Here is a 20,810-nt window from a genome sequence, read left to right as displayed (position 1 = left end):
CCGTCCCCGGCCGGCCGCCGCTTAAAAACCGACTCCGGGGTGATGTCACTATCGCCCCACCCCCACGGCCGGCCGGCCCCCCTCCCCCTCCCTCATCCCTCCCTCCCGCCCTCCTCGTCACACTCCGCCCACCTCCTCCCTGCCCTCCTCCCGGGTAGGAGACGCCGCTCCAGCGGGAGGCAGGATGGTTACTACCTGGGGCCGCCGCCAACTCCTCCCGCAGGGCTCCGGGCCGCCCCTCGCCCCAGGGTCGCCGGCTCCTAGTGCGGCCCAGGCTTCCCGGCCGGCCCCTCCCAGCCCTAGGAAGACGTCCCCCGGGCCCCCTCAGCCCTCCGCCTCCCCTTCTCTCCCTTTCTCCCCGCTCCTGACAGGCTGCAGCCGTCTCCTCCCGGTGCTCCCTCCTGCCTTGAGCTCTGTCCACCGCTGCCCACTGGGGGCTAGAGCTTCCCGGCTACCCTGGAAGCTGGAGGCCGGGACCAGCTCTTCAGGTGACAGGCCTCTGTGTCTCCCCAGTGGGCAGAGGGGAGCCTGCCTGGCTGATGAGCAAGGCTCGACTTTGTCACCAAGGCAGAGAAGGGGCCCGGGTAAATGACCCCGGCGGCCCCCACCCCTGCCTGGCGTGAGAGTGGGTAGGGGCTTCGGACTTGAGGGGACTGGAGCAGGAATAAGGCAAGGCTGCCCCCTGGTGCCTGGCGGGTGCACAGACCCTTCCCCAAAGGCCTCAGCCCTGAGGTCTTGGCTGCCCGCCCCCCACCCACCCCGTGTTCCTCTCCCCAGGACCCCCCAGGCCTCCCCAGCAAGAGCCATCTTATTGGGCTGCCTCTCCGCCGCCAGCTGAGCAGCTTGTTTAGAATTTTCTAGGGCTAAGAGTAGCCTGGGGGTGGGGTGGGGAAGGAAGTGGTCATTGTCCTGGCCTGGGAGGTAAAGTGTGCCCCCCCTCAACTTCAAGCTCCCTGATCTGATCGTGGACACTGCAGTCCCCAGATGGCTCATCCCGTTAAGCTAAGCCCGCGGCCATCCCTCCAGCTTTAGGAAGAAAAGCAGTTCCGGCCCAAGCCAGATTGAGCTTGCTGGGTGAGGGAGGGGCAGTGTCCCCACCCAGGCTTGGAGGAGTGTGTGGTTGGGGGAGACAGTCGGTGTCACCTGTGCTTAGACCAGGGGCGGTGGGCGGGTACCCTTGAGGTGGCAAGGTCACACTGCTCACCAGAAGTTTCTCACTAGGGTCTTCTCTGGCCCAGCCTTTGACTGAAGCTGGTCTGGAGACAGGGGCATTAGAGAAGTGACTCATAGATGGCCTAAAGAAATGGGGCCACTCAAGGACCCAGGACAGAGGGAAGAGGGCCAACCCAGCTGGACCGCAGGCAAACCCCATGGCCTTTGAGAGAAGAGAGAAGAGGACCCGGTGAAGTAGGCTCGGAGGGCCTCAGCCCAGCAGGAGTGCGGGGTGGGCGCGTGATGTCAGCGAAGGGAGGACAGTGACCTGGGGGAGGGCCGCTTTGAGGGAAGACAGTGACCTGGGGGAGGGCCGCTTTGAGGGAGAGTGCAGGCCACGGGCAGGGGAGACTTTCAGATCTCGCTTGTCCAAGGGGTGGGGGTGGAAGGGAGAGAGAGCAGAGGCTCGAGAAAGATGTAGGAGAGCTGATGGCACTTTGGGGAAGTGACCACTGCTGCGGTTCCTCCTCCAGTGGGTTCCGAGGCCAGGGACAGGATCATGAGGTGAGATCACAGGTGGCCGAGGCAGAGGGCGAGGTGGCCAGGCTGGAGGGTACTGGAGACAGAAGTGAAGGGTGAGGGGCTGCCCAGAATGGCTGCCACTGCTCCATGGACCCTCGGAGCGCGAGCCCCCACATCTGAGGGGAGGTCCAGTGGGTCCAGTCAGTACCTGACTCCCACGACCTCCTGGAACTGGGCTCTTCTCCAGGCAGCCACCCCTTCCCACAGCCACCTTCTTCCCCGCCCTCTGCCAGCCCAGCCTGGGGTGCACCCACTACCAGCCCCTGGGCCAGGCCCCACCTCCCGCCCCCAGCTGGTCTGGACCCCGTAGTGACTGTGAACTCCTCCTCACGGCCTGGGCCAGACCTCAAACCGCATTCCCTCCTGAAGCACAAATCTGACCAGCCCCTCCTTTGTCTCATCCCTTCTTTGGGCTTTTCTATGCCCTGGAGGTAGAACTAAATTTTTCTCCAAGACTACAAGATGGAGTGTGATGGGGCTGTGGCCTCCCAGCCTCAGGGCGGCGTTCCCCCTGAGTTTTCCCTCCACGTGGGGCCCACAGCCTGGGCTTCCCTTTCTCTGCTGACCGACCTCCAGGACTCTGTCCCAGGAGGCTCCTAAGGGAGGTTCAGGAACCCTCCCCACGTCGGCCACCCTGGGAGCCGCCCCTGCCCAGCCAGGGCGAGCTGGGCCTCTGAGCAGTGCATGAAGTTCAGGCTGGTAAGGCTGGAGTTCCCGGCGGGGAGCTCAGGCCGGAGCTCTGGTCTCTGTCACAGGCTCTGACCTGGGCGGCCAGTGACAGGGTCTTCTGAGGCTGCCCCCGTGAGCTGCTGAGCAGTTGGGGGGAACAAAGGCAAAGCGATTTCCAGCCCTGGCTGGGTCCTCTCCCACGTCCGAAGGCTTCAGAGCGTTCTCAGGCTTTGTCAAGGCACGTCAGGCTCGGCCTGGGGGCAGCAGCTGCTGGGGAGGGGCAGGGTGGGCTCTCCAGGCCCCCAGCTGAGGGCCGGGTAGCTGTCCCCTGCCAGCCCTTTCCAAGCCTCCGCCTGTCTTGCCAGGCCCTTGTGTTCTACTCACCGAAGGGGGGTTCCGAGCATGTGCAGGAGGGGGTGGGGGTGCCCCTCGACCTGTGCCCAGCCCAGAGCTCCTATGGTGGCTCCTGGGTGAGAAGCAAACTGTTCTCTGGGGCAGAGGCGACGGAGGGAGAGCTGCGCCCTCCCCCTACCGTGTCCCAGGGAGCGGGCAGCCTTTCAGGTCCCAGCTGGGGCTGGGGGTTGGAGTAGGAGCTGAGGAGGAGGAAGAGGGGAGGGGGGCTGGAGGGAGGGCAGGGGAGGGGGGCTAGCCGGAATGCCCCTGTTTGTTGGGGGAGGCCTGGGAATTGGAGCCAGCGCCCATTCAAGCCTAGGGCAGCTGCGGACCGGGGAGGGGCTGGGTGGGGGGCCACTGGCCCTGGGGTGACTGGTTATCCTGGGAGGACGGGCAGCTGGAGACAGGATGGGGGCGCCTCCTCTTCTGAAGGCGAGCCGGGCACAATGAGCTTTGGAATTAGAATAAGCTGCGAACAAAGGGGGAGCCAGAGTCCACCTGGAAGGGCTTTGTACTTCCAGCTCCTGGGGAGGGGCCGACGTGCGGCTGCAGCCAAGCGGAGAACGGAAAGAATGGGGCTGGGGGCGAGGGCCTGCAGCGGGGCAGGGATGGGGGGCAGCAGAATCCCCCACCCCCGCCCTTCCCACCAGCTGTGCTCGTTTACACACACCCGCAGAAAGGAGGCTTTGGTTTGTTTTTTACATTTTATGTAAACTTTTATTAGACTGGTTTTATTTGTTTTATAGATTGAGAGGGTACAAGTTTGGTTTTGTTACATGCATATATTTCGTGGTGGCGAAATAGCAGAGCTTTTAGCAGACCCATCACTCTAAAGCTGCCTTGCAAAAACTAACAAAATTATGCCAGTGAGAGATCTGATCTAACCAAACCCGTCTGCATTTACCCTCCAAACTGCTCTTGGTCTTTTCTGGGCATGGGCCAAGCTAACTTTGGGAGAAATTTAGTTTATAGTTTAAATGATAATAGACCTTCCCAAGATGAAACCGCCTTTGTAAACGTAATGGAAGGCCATCAGGTGAGGAGGATGAGAGGGGCCTGAATTCTGCTAACATGTAAGCATTCATGATGACCAGCCATTGTTCAGAGGTCAAGAGATTTGTAACTTCTCCAATTACTCCTGTAGATAATGTCACTATTGTAGAACCTAAGGTTGGCTTTTTGAGAGGCCTTTGCAGGTTTTTGCATTTCTCACTACCAGATGGCTCCACCCGGACCACATGGACCTATGACTCAAGGTCCTGTGGCCCCACCTAAAAGCAGACTCAGCTCAGCACGCAAGAATCATCCCCCACCCAACCAGTCAGCGGCACCCATTCCCTAGCCCCCTATCCGCCAAACTATCTTTAAAAACTCCTAGCTTTCAGGCTGGGTTCGGTGGCTCACACCTGTAATCCTAGCACTTTGGGAGGCCCAGGTGGTGGGTCACTTGAGGTCAGGAATTCAAGAGCAGCCTGGCCAACATGGTGAAACCCCTGTCTCTACTTTTGTAAAAATACAAAAGTTAGCTGGAAATCACTTGAACCCGGGAGGCGGAGGTTGCAGTGAGCCAAGATTGTGCCACTGCACTCCAGCCTGGGCAACAGAGTGAGACTCTGTCTCAAAAGAAAACCTAGCCTTCAGGGCTGGGCACGGTGGCTCATGCCTGTAATCTCAACACTTGGGAGGCCGACATGGGTGGATCATGAGGTCAGGAGATCAAGACCATCCAGGCTAAGATGGTGAAGCCCCGTCTCTACTGAAAAATACAAAAAATTAACCAGGTGTGGTGGCACGGGCCTGTAATCCCACCTACTCAGGAGGCTGAGGCAGGAGAATCGCTTGAACCTGGGAGGCGGAGGTTGCAGTGAGCCTAGATCATGCCACTGCACTCCAGCCTGGGCGACAGAGCGAGACTCCGTCTCAAAAAAAAAAAAAAAAAAAAAAAAGAAAAATCCTAGCCTTCAAATTTTCAGGGCAGCCGATTTGAGTAATAATAAAACTCCAGTCTCCTCTACGTGTATTCAGCTCTTTCTCGGCTGGGCCTGGTGACTCACACCTATAATCTCAGCACTTTGGGAGGACCAGGTGGGCAGATTGTCTCACACGTCCGTGTGAAGAGACCACCAAACAGGCTCTGTGTGAGCAACAAGGCTTGTTTATTTCACCTGGGTGCAGGCGGGCAGAGTCCGAAAAGAGAGTCAGCAAAGGGTGAAGGGATTATCATTAGTTCTTATAGGTTTTGGGATAGGCGGAGGAGTTAGGAGCAATGTTTTGCAGGCAGGAGTTGGATCTCACAAAGTACATTCTCAAGGGTGAGGGAGATTACAAAGAACTTTCTTAAGGGTGGGGGAGATTACAAAGTACATCAGTTAGGGTGGGGCAGAAACAAATCACAATGGTGGAATGTCATGAGTTAAGGCTCTTTTCAATTCTGGGGATCTTCAGTTGCTTCAGGCCATCTGGATGTATACGTGCAGGTCACAGGGGATATGATGGCTTAGCTTGGGCTCAGAGGCCTGACACAGATCACTTGATCCCAGGGGTTCGAGACCAGCCTGGGCAACATAGCGAGACCTTGTCTCTACAAAAAATTTAAAAATTAGCTGGGGTGGTGACACGCACCTGTGGTCCCAGCTACTGGGGAGGCCGAGGCAAGAGGATCACTTGAGCTCAAGAGGTCAAGGGTGCCGTGAGCCGTGATCGTACCACTGCACTCCAGCCCGAGAGACAGTGCGACACCCTGCCTCAAAACAAAACAGGCCGGTGCGGTGGCTCACACCTGTAATCCCAGCACTTTGTGAGGCTGAGGCAGGCAGATCACCTGAGATCAGGAGTTTGAGACCAGCCTGGCCAACATGGTGAAACCCTGTCCCTACTAAAAATACAAAAATTAGCCAGACACGGTGGTGCATGCCTATAGTCCCAGCTACTCGGGAGGCTGGGGCTGGAGAATTGTTCGAACCCGGGAGGCAGAGGTTGCAGTGAGCTGAGATCGCGCCACTGCACTCCAGCGTGGGTGACAGAGTGAGACTGTCTCAAACAAACAAAACAAAACTTTCTTTATTGTAATTCCCCTGTCTTGATAAATTGGCTCTATCTATCTGGGCAGTGGGCAAAATGAACCCATTAGGTGGTTACAACCTGAATAGTGAATGTTGTACCCAACAGGTAATTTTTCAACCCTCACCTTCTAGGCTAGTTTTAGATGTACAGAAAAACTGTGAAGAGGGTACCAAGAATTCCCATACAGCCCACCCCCATCTCCCACCTTATTAGCCTCTTACGTTAGGACAGCTCATTTCTTGCAATTAATGAATCAACATCAGTTATTGCAAACAATGAATCAACATTGTTAGTATCTAAAGCCCATAGTTTATTCAGGTTTTCTTGGCTTTTCCCTAATGTCCTTTTTCTGTCAGGATCACATGTTGCATTTAGTCATCCTGTCTCCTGAGGCTCCTCTTGGCTGTGACAGTTTCTCAGCCTCCTTGTTTTTGGTGGCCCTGACAGCTTCGAGGAGGACTGGGCAGTGTGTTGTAAAACAACCTCTGTTGGGAAACTTTTGCTGTTTCCCATGATCAGGTGGGCCTCAGGGGTGATCAGGAGGAAGACCATGGGGGTGAAGTGCCTCATCGGGGGCCACGTAGACCTGGAACGACCGGCTGGGGTCCTGTTTGTCGGGTCTCTCCACTGGGAAGTGACTGTTCCCCCTTTCCATACTGTGCTCTTGGGAAGGAAGCCGCTCCTCCGTGAGGCCCAGTTAGGGAGCGGGGCCACCTCCTGGAGGGGGAGTATCTACACAAGTAATGTGTTGTTCCGCGCAGGAGTTTGGTCTGTTCTCCCACATTTATTTATGCAATCATTTATTTATAACGGTATGGACTTATAGATGTGTACCTTATATTTGGTTTTAATCTAACACAACTCTTTATTTTCTTGCTCAAATTTTCCATCTTGGGCCATTGGACTCTCTTTCAGTTGGCTCCTCTGTCTTTTTCTTGTTTTTGAGACAGGTTCTCACTCTGTTGCCCAGGCGGGCGGGCAGTTGTGTGATCTCCGCTCACTGCAACCTCCACCTCCTGGGCTCAAGCAATTCTCCCACTTCCGCCTCCCAAGTAGCTGGGACTACAGGCACCTGCCACCATGCCCGGCTAATTTTTGTATTTTTTGGTAGAGACAGTTTCACCATGTTGGCCAGGCTGATCTCGAACTCTTGACCTCAGATGATCCACCCTCCTCGGCCTCCCAAAGTGCTGGGATTACAGGCATGAGCCACCGTGCCCAGCCTTGAGTTAATTTTTGTGTCATGTGTCCCCTGAATGGATTTGAAAAGCTCTTTATCTGTCATATGTGAGCCTGTTCTTGCATTGCTATAAAAAAAATACCTGAGGCTGGGTAATTTATAAAGAAAAGTGGTTTATTTTGGCTCGTGGTTCTGGAGGCTATACAGGAAGTGTGGTGCCAGCATCTGCTTCCAGTGACACCCTCAGGAAGCTTCCAATCATGGTGGAAGGTGAAGAGGGAGCCAGCATATCCATGGCAAGAATGGGAGCAAGAGAGTGAGGGTGGAGGAGGTGCTAGACTCTTTAAAACAACCAGATCTCATATGGACTCAGAGCAAGAACTCACTCATTATTGTGAGGACGGCACCAAGCCATTCATGAGGGATCCACTGCCGTGACCCAAACACTTGCCATTAGACGCCACCTTGAACATTGGGGATTACAGTTCAACATGAGATTTGGAGGGGACAGACATCCAAACTGTATCACATCACCACCACCCAACCAACACACATGCATTTCAAAATTGACATGTACAGGATTTCAGCAGATGTTTACACAGTTGCAAAGGGTGTAATTTCTTTTTTCTTTTCTTTTTGAGCTGTGCTGTCACTCTCTGGTTGCCAGGGTGGAGTGCAGTGGCATGATCATGGCTTGCTGCGGCCTCCAACTCCTGGACTCAAGTGATCCTGCTGCCACAGCCTCCCAAGTAGCTGAGACTATGGGGACACATCACCACACCCGGCTAATTTGTAAATTTTTTGAAGAAGATGGGGTCTTGGCCAGGTGCGATGGCTCATGCCTGTAATCCCAGCAGTTTGGGAGGCCGAGGCAGGTAGATTACCTGAGGTCAGGAGTTCGAGACCAGCCTGGCCAACATGGTGAAACCCCACCTCTACTAAAAATACAAAAATTAGCTGGGCATGGTGACGGGTGCCTGTAATCCCAGCTACTCGGGAGGCTGAGGCAGGAGAATCGCTTGAACTCAGGAGGCAGAGGTTGCAGTGAGCTGAGATTGCACCACTGCACTCCAGCCTGGGCAACAGAGTAAGACTATGTCTCAAAAAAAAAAAAAGAAAGAAAGAAAGAAAAAAAAATCCCAACTCAATAAGAAAACAACCCAATTTAAAAATGGGCAAAAGATCTGAACAGATGCTTCTCCAAAGAAGAAATACAAATGGCAAATAAGCATATCAGAAGATGTTTAACATCATACATCATTAGGGAATTGCAAATTAAAACCACAAGGAGATACCGCTGCATACCTACTAGATAGCCAAAATCCAAAACACTGACAACTCCTAATGCTGGTGAGGACCCGGAGCAGCAAGAACTGCCATTCATTGCTGGTGAGAATGCGACAAGGTACAGCCACCCTGAAAAGCGGTTGGCAGTTCCTTCTGAAGCTAAGTATACTCTTACCATACAATTCAGCAATCACACTCCTTGGTATTTACCCAAATGATTTGAAAACTTAGGTCCACACAAAAACCACCACACACATATTTATAGCAGCCTTTTTTTCCTTAAAGACCAATGTGATAGTATTAGCAGCTTTATTCGTAATTGGAAAAACTGGAAGCAATTACGCTTGTAATCCCAGCACTTTGGGAGGCCGAGGTGGGCGGATCACGAGGTCAGGAGATCGAGACCACGGTGAAACCCCGTCTCTACTAAAAATACAAAAAATTAGCCGGGCGTGGTGGCGGGCGCCTGTAGTCCCAGCTACTTGGAGAGGCTGATGCAGGAGAATGGCGTGAACCCAGGAGGCGGAGCTTGCAGTGAGCCGAGATTGCGCCACTGCACTCCAGCCTGGGTGACAGAGCGAGACTCCATCTCAAAAAAAAAAAAAAAAAAAGATGTTCCTCAGTAGGTGAACAAATAAAATGTGTTATATCTGGATAATGGAATACTAGTCAGTGATAAAGAGGGGAAAGCTATGAACCCATGCAAAGAAATAAGTGAATCTTAAATACATATTGCATAGTAAAAAGCCTGACAAAGCTACCTACTCTATGACTCCATTTACCTGACATTCTGGAAAAAGCAAAATAGATAAAAAAAAAAAAAAAAAAAAAAAAAGACAGAAAACAGATCCATGGTTGCCAGGGGTCTGAGAGAGGGGATCGTGCTTGACTAGGTGCAGCACAGGGATTCTGTAGCGCAGGGAAACTGTTCTGTATGATGCTGTAATGGTGGACACGTGACACTCTGAATATGTCAAAACCCATAGAACTTTACAGCAGACAGAGGGAACTTAAAATAGGCACCTTTTAAAATAATCTTTTAGAAGGTTGGGAGATCACAAGACGGAATGCAGAGTGCGACAAAAGGCAATCAGAAATGTACGAAACAAACAAAAAAGGAACAGAAATGTACAAAACAGCCTTACTGAAGGGGGTCAGGGAGAAAGGGGCTGATCCCAGCCACTCTGGAAATGAGTGGCATCTGTCAGACTAAAAGCAAAAGGAAGCACACATAAGCGCTGCACTCTAATTGATAAGATCACTCCCCACCAGGGTAGGGGTGAATGATTCTGAAACCTCTCCACCTTTATACCGGAATTCAAGAACTATGGCAATGGATGGAAGATGGTGGGAGCCAGGTTTCTCACTTTAATTTTAATTTTTAATTTTATTTTTAGAGACAGGATCTTGCTGTGTGGCCCAGGCTGGAGTGCAGTGGCACAATCATGGCTCACTGTAGCCTTGACCTCCTGGGCTCAAGAGATCCTCCTAACTCAGCCTCCCAAGTAGCTGGGACCACAGGCATGCACCACCACGCCTGGCTAATTTTTCATATTTTTGGTAGATTTGGGGTTTCACCATGTTGGCCACACTTGTCTTGAACTCCAGATCTCAGGTGATCCACCTGCCTCGACCTCCCAAAGTGCTGGGGTTACAGGCATGAGCCACCGCGCCTGGCCTGGGTTTCTCACTTTTAGAGTGGGAGGTTATAGACAAGCAAGGGCAGGCAGCTAGAATGACCCAGGTGGTGATGGATTAGAGTTGGCGACATCAGTGTGCACTCGTGTTGAGTTTAATATAGATACTGATGCGCGTGTGTATCTGTTTATAGATGTTATGTTAGTAACATAACATGGGTTAGTATATATATAAAATGGGTTAGTATTATGTGGGTTTATATCTATCTATCTATCTGTACATGGGTTAGTATATATATATATATCTATCTATGAGTTCTTGCTTTCAGCGGAGGGGGCCTAGAAGCAGCAATACTCCAGGAACAATGGGCACACCTAGAGCCCAGATCTTCGTCTCCAACACCATTCTCTCTCTCAAAAATGGCTCCTTAGAGAAAAGGGATGAGCACAGAGGCAGAAAGTGAGGAAGGGCTCACACAGACAGACACGCCCACACCTACCCGGGCATGCGCACACACATGCAGTGATGAAAGGACATCAAAAGGACACAGGTGGCTGGGTGCGGTGGCTCACGCCTGTAATCCCAGCACTTTGGGAGGCCGAGGAGGGTGGATCATATGAGGTCAGGAGTTCGAGATCAGCCTGCCAACATGGTGAAACTGTCTCTACCAAAAAATACAAAAATTAGCCGGGCATGGTGGCGGATGCCTGTAGTCCCAGCTACTTGGGAGGCTGAAGTGGGAGAATTGCTTGAGCCCAGGAGGTGGAGGTCGTAGTGAGTGGAGATCACACAATTGCCTGCCAGCCTGGGTGACAAAACTGAGACTCTATGTTAGAAATGTTTGTTCCCCAGTGGCACAGAGAAATAGCACTTGAACATAAGTTTAATTTTCTTTTTCTTTCTTTCTTTCTTTTTTTTTCTTTTTTGAGATGAAGTCTCGCTCTTGTGCCCCAGGCTGGAGTGCAGTGGCGCCATCTCGGCAACCTCCACCTCCCAGGTTCAAGCTATTCTCCTGCCTCAGACTCCCAAGTAGTTGGGATTACAGGCGTGAGCCACCACGCCCGGCTAATTTTTACATTTTTAGTAGAGATGGGGTTTCACCATGTTGGCCAGGCTGGTCTCGAACTCCTGACCTCATGTGATCTGCCCGCCTCGGCCTCCCAAACTGCTAGGATTACAGGTGTGAGCCACCACACCCAGCATAAGTTTAATCTCCTTAGCAAGGCCATTTTTTAACTTTCTGCGGAAAGGGTACACTCGCCAGCAGTCTTGCCACATGAGTACACCAAACAAAGGAGGGAAGCAATTTTTACTCCTTACACAGTTTGTCCTTGCAACTGTGTCCTGTTTCCATTGGCTGGAGCCAGACCTCACAATCTAACCTAAAACCCGATTGGCTAGTAGTTTAAAACTTTTGAAAATAGATAAAAGTAATGGAAGGATAAAGGAAAAGAAGAAGTTGCTTACGAAACGACTTAGAAAAGTAATAATATTCCCAATAGGAAAGGGACATAGGCTGCGAGCTGGGACATGCCTGTGAGCACGTCCAGCATAGATATCTTGGTTAAAGTACAAGGACATAGAATGTACTACGTGCCTGTGAGCATGTTTAACAGCTACATAGGATAGGGCTTAACAAAGAGTTATTAGCACAAAGCAAGGAGGCTTGAAGGAAGTTAGTCTTTAAAAGAAACTATTATTTCTAACACTTATGATTTATTTTTTAATAAGAAGGGAAACTTTGAAGAGGAACTTTTTACTTTCTACACTCCATCTCAAAAAAAAAAGAAGGAAAGAAAAGCTATGTTGCCCAGGCTAGGCTGGAACTCCTGGGCTCAAGTGATCCTCCAGCCTCAGCCTCCTGAAGTGCTGAGATTACAGGCATGAGCCACCTTGCCAGGCCGGAGGGTGTAATTTCTCTTGTAAACACACAATATAGGCCTGGTGCTGTGGCTCACGCCTGTAATCCCAGCACTTTGGGATGCTGAGGCGGGCAGATCTCCTGAGGTCAGGAGTTCGAGACCAGCCTGGCCAACATGGTGAAACCCTGCCTCTACTAAAAATACAAAAATTAGCTGGGTGTGGTGGCGTGCACCGGTAGTCCCAGCTACTCAGGAGGCTGAGGTGGGAGAATTGCTTGAACCCAGGAGGCAGAGGTTGTAGTGAGCTGAGATTGTGCCACTGCACCCCAGCCTGGGCGACAGAGTGAGACTCTGTCTCAAACAACAACAATAATAAACCCAAAAAACCCCATGATACAATGATTTAAAACAAAAACTGTGCCATCAGTTTTTACATGAGGCCAGGGCCATCTGAGTCACCTCGTGGACCAATACCTGCCCACTGGCTCGTCTTTCCCAGGCCCACTTTGGAGGCCTCCAGTTTCCATCTACTGCCCCTCAGATAGGTCTCTTTGTGCCATCTCTTTCCACGCGGGCAGTTTTTTATTACTCACACCACCACACTTTTCTGGGGCACTTTTTCTGTTTTAGATGTCGGTCCCAGGAAACCTTTTTCACATAGATGAGTAGGTGGGACTGGAGCTTCTGAGCGCTGGGGTCCCTGGAGCCTTCTGCAGTGCCCTGGGAGGGGTGACTGGGAAAGGCCAGGGGGCAAGAGCTGCCAGGGGCCTTCTCAGATTTCTCAGTTTTTACACAGAGTATATATGGGAGTTGAGGTCTGGAAAAATGATTTTTTAAAAACTCTTCCTGCCCCGCAGACTCTCTTGAAGACTTTGTGTCATGCCAGGGCCCATGGTCACTTGACGGAACCCCTGTGATGCTGGCCTGCAGGGATGTGGAGCACAGACCCTGGGGAGGGCTACCAGAACCTCATGGGACTGGATGGCAGGCAGCGAGGGGGGTCCAGTAACTGTTGGATGCAGAATTGAATTCAGTCACCTGCACTTATTTCCTGGGCTCATCTTGGCTGGGTTCGCGGAGATACACTCTCTGGGAGCGGACGCTTTGGTGAGGAAGACCAGGCGAAGAAGGTGATTTTTGCGGTTGGACGTTCTAAAGACAGGGCAGGGTGATGCGGAGAGAATTGGCAGGGGCAGGGCGGGGGAGGCCGGTTTGAGGAGGGGACATTTGAGCCGAGATCTGATGGAGCGAGGAGCCAAGCCAGGCAGATATCTGATCGAAGAACATTCCAGGCAGGGGAGCAAAGGCTAGGGCCGTCAGGAGGCCAGTGTGGCTGGGGAAGAGGTGGAGGAGGAGGGGCCAGAGCAGTCGTTAGGCCACCCACCAAGGACCCATGCTTTGACTTGGATTGACACAGAGAGCTGCGAGAGGGTGACATGATCTCAATAAAAGGAATGCTCTGGCTTCTGGGTAGAGAAGAAAGTGAGGGTGAGGGATTAATGGTGGAGCCAGAGGGAGCCCAGTGAGTGCCGGGAGCCCAGGGTGGCAGAGCTGTGGTGCAGGGTTGCAGGGTCCTGGAGCTAGGGATGGAGGCTGTTTTCGGGCCTCGGAGAGGCGGTGAAGGCAGAGACTGGAAGGCGGAGAGCCTTGCTGACCTGTGGCCGAAGACCTCTCCGGGAGACAGCCACTGGTGGTGCAAAGGCCCTGGGGCCGGCCCAGCCGGGCCGCAGCTCCGGGAGGCGGCGCGAGCGAGCAGTGGGCTGGGCGGTGGCGGCCGGCCCCCGAGCCGGAGCCGGCGATTGCCTTACAAGGTGCCCTGCGGCGCCGCGGCCGCGCTGGGCCACTGCGTGCTTGGGCGGCCGGCGGGGGCGTGCGCGGAGGGGGCGGGGCCGGCGGGGCGCGGGCGGGGGGCTTGGCGCGGCGGCCACTGCGCGGAACGACGCTGCGGCACCCGTTCCAGGTCTGCACCTGCTTGGGGGCGCGGGGACGCGCGGGGCGGGGGCGCACCGGATCCGGCCCGCGGCCGCCGCAGCCTTGCGCGTCCGCAGCACACCTGTCAAGCCTGGCGCGCCCCCTGCCCGCACGCGCTCGGTCTACGCAGCTCGGGACGCGGGCGGCCCAGGCTGCCAGGTCCCCCTGCTCCGCGGCGCCGAGGGCTGGGCTGCGTCTGCGGCCGCGTGGGTGGCCGCGGTCTTGGCAGGTGGCTGCGCGCGGGGGTCGCAGGTGCATCCCGGGCGGCTTGGTGGCTTGGGCAGCGGGTGCCTGTGGGCGCTGTGCCATGGGTGGCGGGTCTAGGCGGGGGTGGGGGCGAGGGCGCTGTGGATGTGTGGATGGGGGAGGGACGGCGTGGGTGAGCCTGGAGTCTTCTGGAAAGCGGCCGGATGTGTGGAGGCAGAGAGGCAGCATCCAGGCGCCGGTCGCTGTCGGGGTGCAGGGCGCGGGGGCGTGGGATGGCAGCTGTAGGCCTGGGACGTGGAGGCGCGTGGAGGCGCGTATGCGGTGGCCTCGCTGGGAGGCGTCCGTCTGGGGGTGTGGACCTGGACGGGGGAGGGGAGGGTCGAGCGCAGCGGCAATGGCTGAGGCCTGCCTGGCAGGGGGTGGAGGAGGAAGCTGCCCTTGCCCCCGGGGGTGCGGGGAGGGACCCGCATCACCTCTCCCCTGCCCCTGCAGACATGCTGCTGCTGAAGAAACACACCGAGGACATCAGCAGCATCTACGAGATCCGCGAGAGGCTCGGCTCGTGAGTGTGCGCGCGCGTGTGTGATCGTGTGTGTGTGTGTGTGTGTGTGTGTACCTGTGTGAGATGGCATGTGTGTGTGACTACGCGAGTGGGTGTGAGATGATGTGTGTGTGTGAATATGTAGGGGTGTGTGAATGCGAGTGAGTCTGTGAGATGGCATGTGTGAGTGGTGGTGGGGGGTGGCACAGGGCCAGGTAGGGCCTCCCCATCTCCTTCACAGGGGGCCCTACCCGCTCCACTCTCTCTCCTTCCTGCCTCTCCTCTCTTCCCACTTCCTTCCCACCTCCCACCACCCCGTCTGCGGCAGGGGTGCCTTCTCCGAGGTGGTGCTGGCCCAGGAGCGGGGCTCCACACACCTCGTGGCCCTCAAGTGTATCCCCAAGAAGGCCCTCCGGGGCAAGGAGGCCCTGGTGGAGAACGAGATCGCAGTACTCCGTAGGTGCGCACCTCGCGGGGCCCTGGGACGGGGCATAGGTCAATGGGGGGGGCGCAAGCAGTCCTTGGCTCTAGTCCGGGCCTGGCCACCAACCTTTGGGAGGCCTGGGGCAGTGCTCCCTCTGGGCCTGCACATCCCTGTGGCAAAGGGAGCGAGTTGATATTGATCTGTGCTTTTCAAATGGGCTTTAGAAGGAAGGCCGGGGCTCAGGCTGGAGCTCTGCCTTCCTGGACCGGGCAGGGGTGGCATGTGGTAGGGATTGGGGAGCAGAGATGGGAGGAAGAGAAGAGGGAGGAGGCTTTCCCCGGGGCCTCAGGACAGAGTACCCCTTGACTCTGTTGGCCCACAGGCGCTTCCTCGCCATTGCAGGATCAGTCACCCCAACATCGTCGCTCTGGAGGAGGTCCACGAGAGCCCTTCCCACCTCTACCTGGCCATGGAACTGTGAGGAGGGCCTGGGCAGGCTGTGGGAGCCGGGGAGGGACTGAGCAGTGAGTGGGGCTGAAGGCCGGGCTGAGTGCCTGGGTCAGCCAAACCCCTGGCACCCCCAGGGTGACGGGTGGAGAGCTGTTTGACCGCATCATGGAGCGCGGCTCCTACAGAGAGAAGGATGCCAGCCATCTGGTGGGTCAGGTCCTTGGCGCCGTCTCCTACCTGCACAGCCTGGGGATCGTGCACCGGGACCTCAAGGTGCCTGGCTGGGGCCTCTGCACCCCACCCTCCCACCCGCCCACCCGGCCCTGCCTTTGTTTTCCCGGGAGTGAGGCTGGGGTCTTTCTTGATCTCCCGCTCCACCAAGGCTCTGGGGAACCTGAGAGTGCCTAGTCCCCATCCTGTCCCAGCACCAGCACCGTGTCAGGACTGACCTGGCCCTTTTCCCGGTGTCCGTGTGTCACAGCCCGAAAACCTCCTGTATGCCACGCCCTTTGAGGACTCGAAGATCATGGTCCCTGACTTTGGACTCTCCAAAATCCAGGCTGGCAACATGCTAGGCACCGCCTGTGGGACCCCTGGATATGTGGGTGAGGGACGACACCCTGAGGCTTGCTGGGAGTGGGGTAGCTTGGGGGACCCTGGACAGCCGGGAAGGCTGTTGTGCCCGTTGCCTTTGTGTGGGCCATTCCTGGGCTTGAGTAGGCTGAGCCAGTGACACTGAGCGGCATGGCTGCGTGTGTGCCTGTGCGTGCGTCTGTCTGTCTCTGGCCCCCAGCCCCAGAGCTCTTGGAGCAGAAACCCTATGGGAAGGCCGTAGATGTGTGGGCCCTGGGCGTCATCTCCTACATCCTGTGAGTGACCGCTGAGAAGGCTTGTCTCCTGCCTGCCTGCCCCTGCTGGGTTGGGGAGGGTGGGACAGCTGGATGATTCATCTGTGGGGGCGTGTGGGTACCCCCCCTTCTACGACGAGAGCGATGCTGAGCTCTTCAGCCAGATCCTGAGAGCCAGCTATGAGTTTGACTCTCCTTTCTGGCATGACATCTCAGACTCAGGTGAGCTTGAGGCTGGCCTGTGCTTGGGGGTGATGCAAGGGAGCAGGGACCCAACAGGCCGACCCAGCCTCCCTGTTCCAGCCAAAGACTTCATCCGGCACCTTCTGGAGCGAGACCCCCAGAAGAGGTTCACCTGCCAACAGGCCTTGCAGCATCTTTGGTGAATGGGCGCCCTGCCGAGCTGCCCCAGGGCCAGGGGGACTGCACTTGCAGAGAGGCCCCCCGCCAACCTTCGGCCTTTCCCCAGGATCTCTGGGGACACAGCCTTCGACAGGGACATCTTAGGCTCTGTCAGTGAGCAGATCCAGAAGAACTTTGCTCGGACGCACTGGAAGGTCAGTGTGGAGAGAGACCCAGTGTGGCCGCCCACTGTACCCCAGCTGTAGCCTGACCGCCGTGGCTGCCCAGTGGCCACTGCAGTCCTCACAGTCTTGGGGCTGGGGCCTGGGCCCAGGCCTGGCCTGATCTCCCTCTCTTCTGACAGCGAGCCTTCAATGCCACCTCGTTCCTGCGCCACATCCGGAAGCTGGGGCAGAGCCCAGAGGGCAAGGGGGCCTCTGAGCAGAGCATGGCCCGCCACAGCCACTCAGGCCCCCGTTCTGGCCAGCCCCCCAAGTGGTGATGCCCAGGTGTGTTTGGGTGGACCTTGCACCCCCAGGAGCTGGCTCCTTGGAGAGCTTAGAGGGTGGTGGCGCTCCATGTGGCCAAGAGCTAAGTAGGGTGGACCCCACAGGCCAGAGGACTGAGGGCAGAGAGCAGAGGGAGGAGCCAGGGCCCCAGGAGAGGTGGAAGGACAGGGAGGGCCAGTGGGTGCCGGACATTGGGCAAGGGAATGCAAGGGGAGAGGGCCTCTAAGAAGTCCGGGATTTGACTGAGGCGGGGGGTGGGGGCACAGGGCTGGCAGGTTGGCTCCTGACTACCCCCTTTCCCTCTGCTTCTCCCTCTCAGGCAGATGCCGAGGCCAAGTGGACTGACCCCCAGATTTCCTTCCCTTGGATGCTTTCGGTCCCCTCCCCCAACCCCTCCCCCTGGGGCTGGCCTCTGCTGGAGTTTGAGATTCGAGGGTGTGGCGCATGGCGCTGGGGTTGGAATGGGGCACCCCCAAGTCTGTCCCCAGGCTCTGCCCTGCCTGGGGGCAGTGGTTCCCCTCCCCTGTTGCCTCTCCCGCCCCTGCCCCCCGCCCCTCCAAAAGCCCAGGAGGTGCTGGCAGGCGGGCCTCAGGGGCTGTCTTTCCTGCACGGCTGTTGTGTGCTTCGCTGAGTGTGGGTGGTCCTGCTTGTGTCATGGTCATGGCCTTCCAGCCTCCTCCAGTTTTCCCCAAACCAATAAAGAAAGATACAGCAATGGGCCAGTGGTGAACTGGGGGTGCGGCGAGTGTGGAGGGGACCTGGTCACCGGTGGGAAGGAAACCAATGAGACCCTGCCACACGGCTTCACCCACTGCCACCTAAACCTCTGCTTCCCCAGACAAGTTTCCAACTGTCCAAAAACTTACTGTCCCCTCCCGCCAAAGCACCAACAAGTGGCAGCGTGGCCGGGCAGTTCTGCCACCCCAGAGGTGTAACTGCCCAGCCTTGGGGTCCTGGGACAAAGTGGAGGCAGCGCACGCCTGCTGGGCTGCCAGCAGGGGGCGCAGGCAGGAGGCTGAGTGCTGGCTCCAGACCCCCAGGGATGGGCTGCAGTGCCCCTGCCATGCAGGGCCGGGCCTGGGGTGTCTCAGCCAGGTGCCTGGGACTGGGAAGGGCTCACAGGTGCATGGAGGGTGACCAGAGCCCAGGACTGTCACCTTCCATCCCACCCTCCCTTCCCTTTCTTGATGGCCAGAGGCCATCTTGTCGAGCAGAAGAGTAGGGGACCCCAGGGTCAGGGGATGAGAGGAACTCCTTGTCCAGGAGAGGGCGACACGGGGCCCTCTTCCCCTCTGCTGTGCGGGGGCTTCAGTGGCAGCTTGGCGGTGGCTTCTGAAGTGAAGAGCCGTGGCCTGTCCTCTGGTCTGAGGACAAACCTCTGCTGGCCCCTCTAGGCCTTTCTCTTGCGCCCGTCGGGGAAGACCCCTAGAGTCACTTCTTGGCCCCAGCGAGAGTTCCAGGCAAGCTGGCCACCCCTCCCTCCCCTCTGAGACCCTTGCTCCCTGCCAGCCCTCAGAGTGTAAGCCTGATGACCCATGGCTTGACTGACGAGAATGGTAGAGAAGATCACTCTCCTTGCTGAACTTTGGGCCCCACAGGGAGGCGGTGAGGCTCAAACCAAGGCTGGCCTGGGTCTTGTGGGTGAAGGCTGGAGTGGGGTTCAGGGTTGGAGCCAGGGGACCTGGCTTCCACCAGGGAGAGCAGGCTGGAGGTGGATGGGCAGCCTCCTCCTTCGTCCCCACAGCCACTCCCAGGCCATCCTTCGCTCCAGACTTTGGGCCCCACAGGGGACCTCAGTCAGCCAGTACCACGGCCTCCTCGCCTCCAAGACCTGTCCCACCTGCCCTCACCCCTACCTGGGGCCTTGTTGCCTGTGGGCACCTCTGCTGTGGGCCCCCCTTCCCATCTTCTCTGTTGTTCACACTGGACTCCCACGATACCTACTTGCTCTTGTTTTGGTCAGATGTTGACTGAGCCTCTACTCTGTGCCAGGTGCTGGGCGCTGACCTGGGCCTATCAGAAGAGGCGCCTGCCCTCCAGGAGGACGCCCTCTATTGGAGGGGTGGTTTTACGGGGATGATAAAAATGATCTTTGTGGGTCTGGGAGCAATGAGCAGGAGTGCCAGAGCCAGCCTTCCAGAAGAAACCGGCACTCGCTCAGAACAGCCAGCTCTTCCAGTCCGGGCACGTGGCCAGATCGCTTGGGCTTGGAGCTTAAGCCAGCTCTGGGCCGCCTTGACACAGGGTGCAATATGGCCTCCCGTCAGCAGGGGGAGCCACGGCCCCACCTTTAGACGTCCATTAGCCTCCCCTAGTTCCTTCAGCACCTGGGCAGCCTCTCAAATCCATTCCTCTCCGCGACTGCCCCCACCCCACACCCTGCAAATCCTGCCTTGGGGAAGTCCAACCTTGGGGGAGAGGTCCTGCCCATCTGTGATAGGGGCGAGAGGGGGAACCCCCAGGTCAAGCAGAGGCGGCACCCCTCCTTCATCCCTCCGAGACCCCATATGAGGAAGGCAGTTTGGGTCACCTAGGCAGTGGGATGGCAGCCTGAGAGAGAGAAAGGACTGGTTTAGCCAAAGGCAAAAGGTGGTGTGTGTGTGTGAAGTGATGGCAAGGGAGCTGCCCTGGACACTGTGAGGCAGCAAGAGGAACGGGCCAGACCAAGCCTGGCAGGGGAAGGAGCTGGAGCTGTAGTCTAGGAGCAGTGGGGAGCCATCGAAGGGGTTTGTAGCCAGAGAGCATCCTTGCCCAGTGTGGGTTAGGTGCTGAGCTGGGGCTGGCTGCTGGGAATTGGGGTGTCTGGAACCAGACCAGAATTGAGGGTCGGGGGAACCCTGGTGGGCATCACAAAAGGAAGCTGTCTCTGCTGTTCTGGGCCACACAGCGTGGGTCACGTGCTCTATCTTGAAGCAAACCTGTGGGTAGCAGAGTTTCAAGGAAAGCTCAACCTGTGGGTCCACCCTAGGGACAGGGAGACACGGAGGTGGTCTTAGGAGCTCTTTGGGAGTCACGTGGATAGGTCTTGGTGATGGGTTGCAGGTAGGGAATGAAGCGGGGAGATCCAGGTAGATCATGTTTCTGGCAGCAGAACATTCATCAAGAAGGGTGCAACCGGCATGACTTTGGGGAAGGAATAATGAGATTGATTCTGGATGTGGTGAGTTGGAGGTGCCTGAGGGGCATGAAAGTAGACTTACTTTTCACCCTTCTCTTCGCAAATATGTATCTAGCATTGTATCTGGTATTTCTGGAAGGCTTATTCCTTTTAATAAAAAGAACACTGATCCCTCGAGCCCAGGAGTTCGAGACTAGCCTGGGTAAGATGGCGAGAACCCATTTTTACAAAAAAAAAAAAAAAAGAATGCTAGTAACAACTCTTTATTGAAGAGCTTCCCATGTATTAACTTGAACCTCATCTGTGAGATAGCTGCTATCATGATCATCCCCACTTCACATATGGAGAAACTGAGGCATAGAGAGGCTAAGTGAGCCAAAGCCATACAGCTGTTTCCGACCTGGGCTGTTTCACCCCTCCGTAGGCAACCTAGTGGTCCTCTGCTCCCAGAATATTGATGCTGAACTTAGTATGGACACCTGATGGACATAGCACACTACAGCCCAGAACTCCTGAGCTCAAGTGATCCCCAACCTCCCGAGTAGCTAGGACTACAGGTGTGAGCCACCATGCC

General features: G+C 56.1%; 1 protein-coding gene across 1 annotated transcript; it reads left to right on the top strand.

Annotated features, from left to right (window-relative positions):
- Nucleotides 1-13,846: 13,846 nt before the first annotated feature.
- PNCK (pregnancy up-regulated nonubiquitous CaM kinase) lies at nt 13,847-17,833 on the top strand. The gene is made up of 12 exons (XM_055267132.2): nt 13,847-14,049; nt 14,497-14,566; nt 14,874-15,005; nt 15,372-15,446; nt 15,554-15,692; nt 15,901-16,024; nt 16,213-16,288; nt 16,347-16,489; nt 16,571-16,649; nt 16,737-16,824; nt 16,974-17,118; nt 17,438-17,833. Exons 2-11 carry the CDS (start codon nt 14,499-14,501, stop codon nt 17,109-17,111), a joined length of 1,062 nt encoding a protein of 353 aa, XP_055123107.1. The 5' UTR covers nt 13,847-14,049; nt 14,497-14,498; the 3' UTR covers nt 17,112-17,118; nt 17,438-17,833.
- The last annotated feature ends 2,977 nt before the right edge of the window (nt 17,834-20,810 follow it).

This window comes from Symphalangus syndactylus, chromosome X (genome assembly GCF_028878055.3).
Source record: "Symphalangus syndactylus isolate Jambi chromosome X, NHGRI_mSymSyn1-v2.1_pri, whole genome shotgun sequence".
Lineage (NCBI taxonomy): Eukaryota > Metazoa > Chordata > Mammalia > Primates > Hylobatidae > Symphalangus > Symphalangus syndactylus.
The sequence above is the reverse complement of the archived record's forward strand: the minus strand, read 5'-3'. Positions and strand labels throughout refer to the sequence as shown.

Excerpts from the sequence above, each read along its gene's own strand:
- PNCK (XM_055267132.2), top strand. The coding sequence starts at position 14,499 with ATGCTGCTGCTGAAGAAACACACCGAGGACATCAGCAGCATCTACGAG. Across the intron at positions 15,447-15,553 it reads CTCTACCTGGCCATGGAACT|GGTGACGGGTGGAGAGCTGT; the intron begins GTGAGGAGGGCC and ends TGGCACCCCCAG. Across the intron at positions 16,650-16,736 it reads CAGGCCTTGCAGCATCTTTG|GATCTCTGGGGACACAGCCT; the intron begins GTGAATGGGCGC and ends GCCTTTCCCCAG.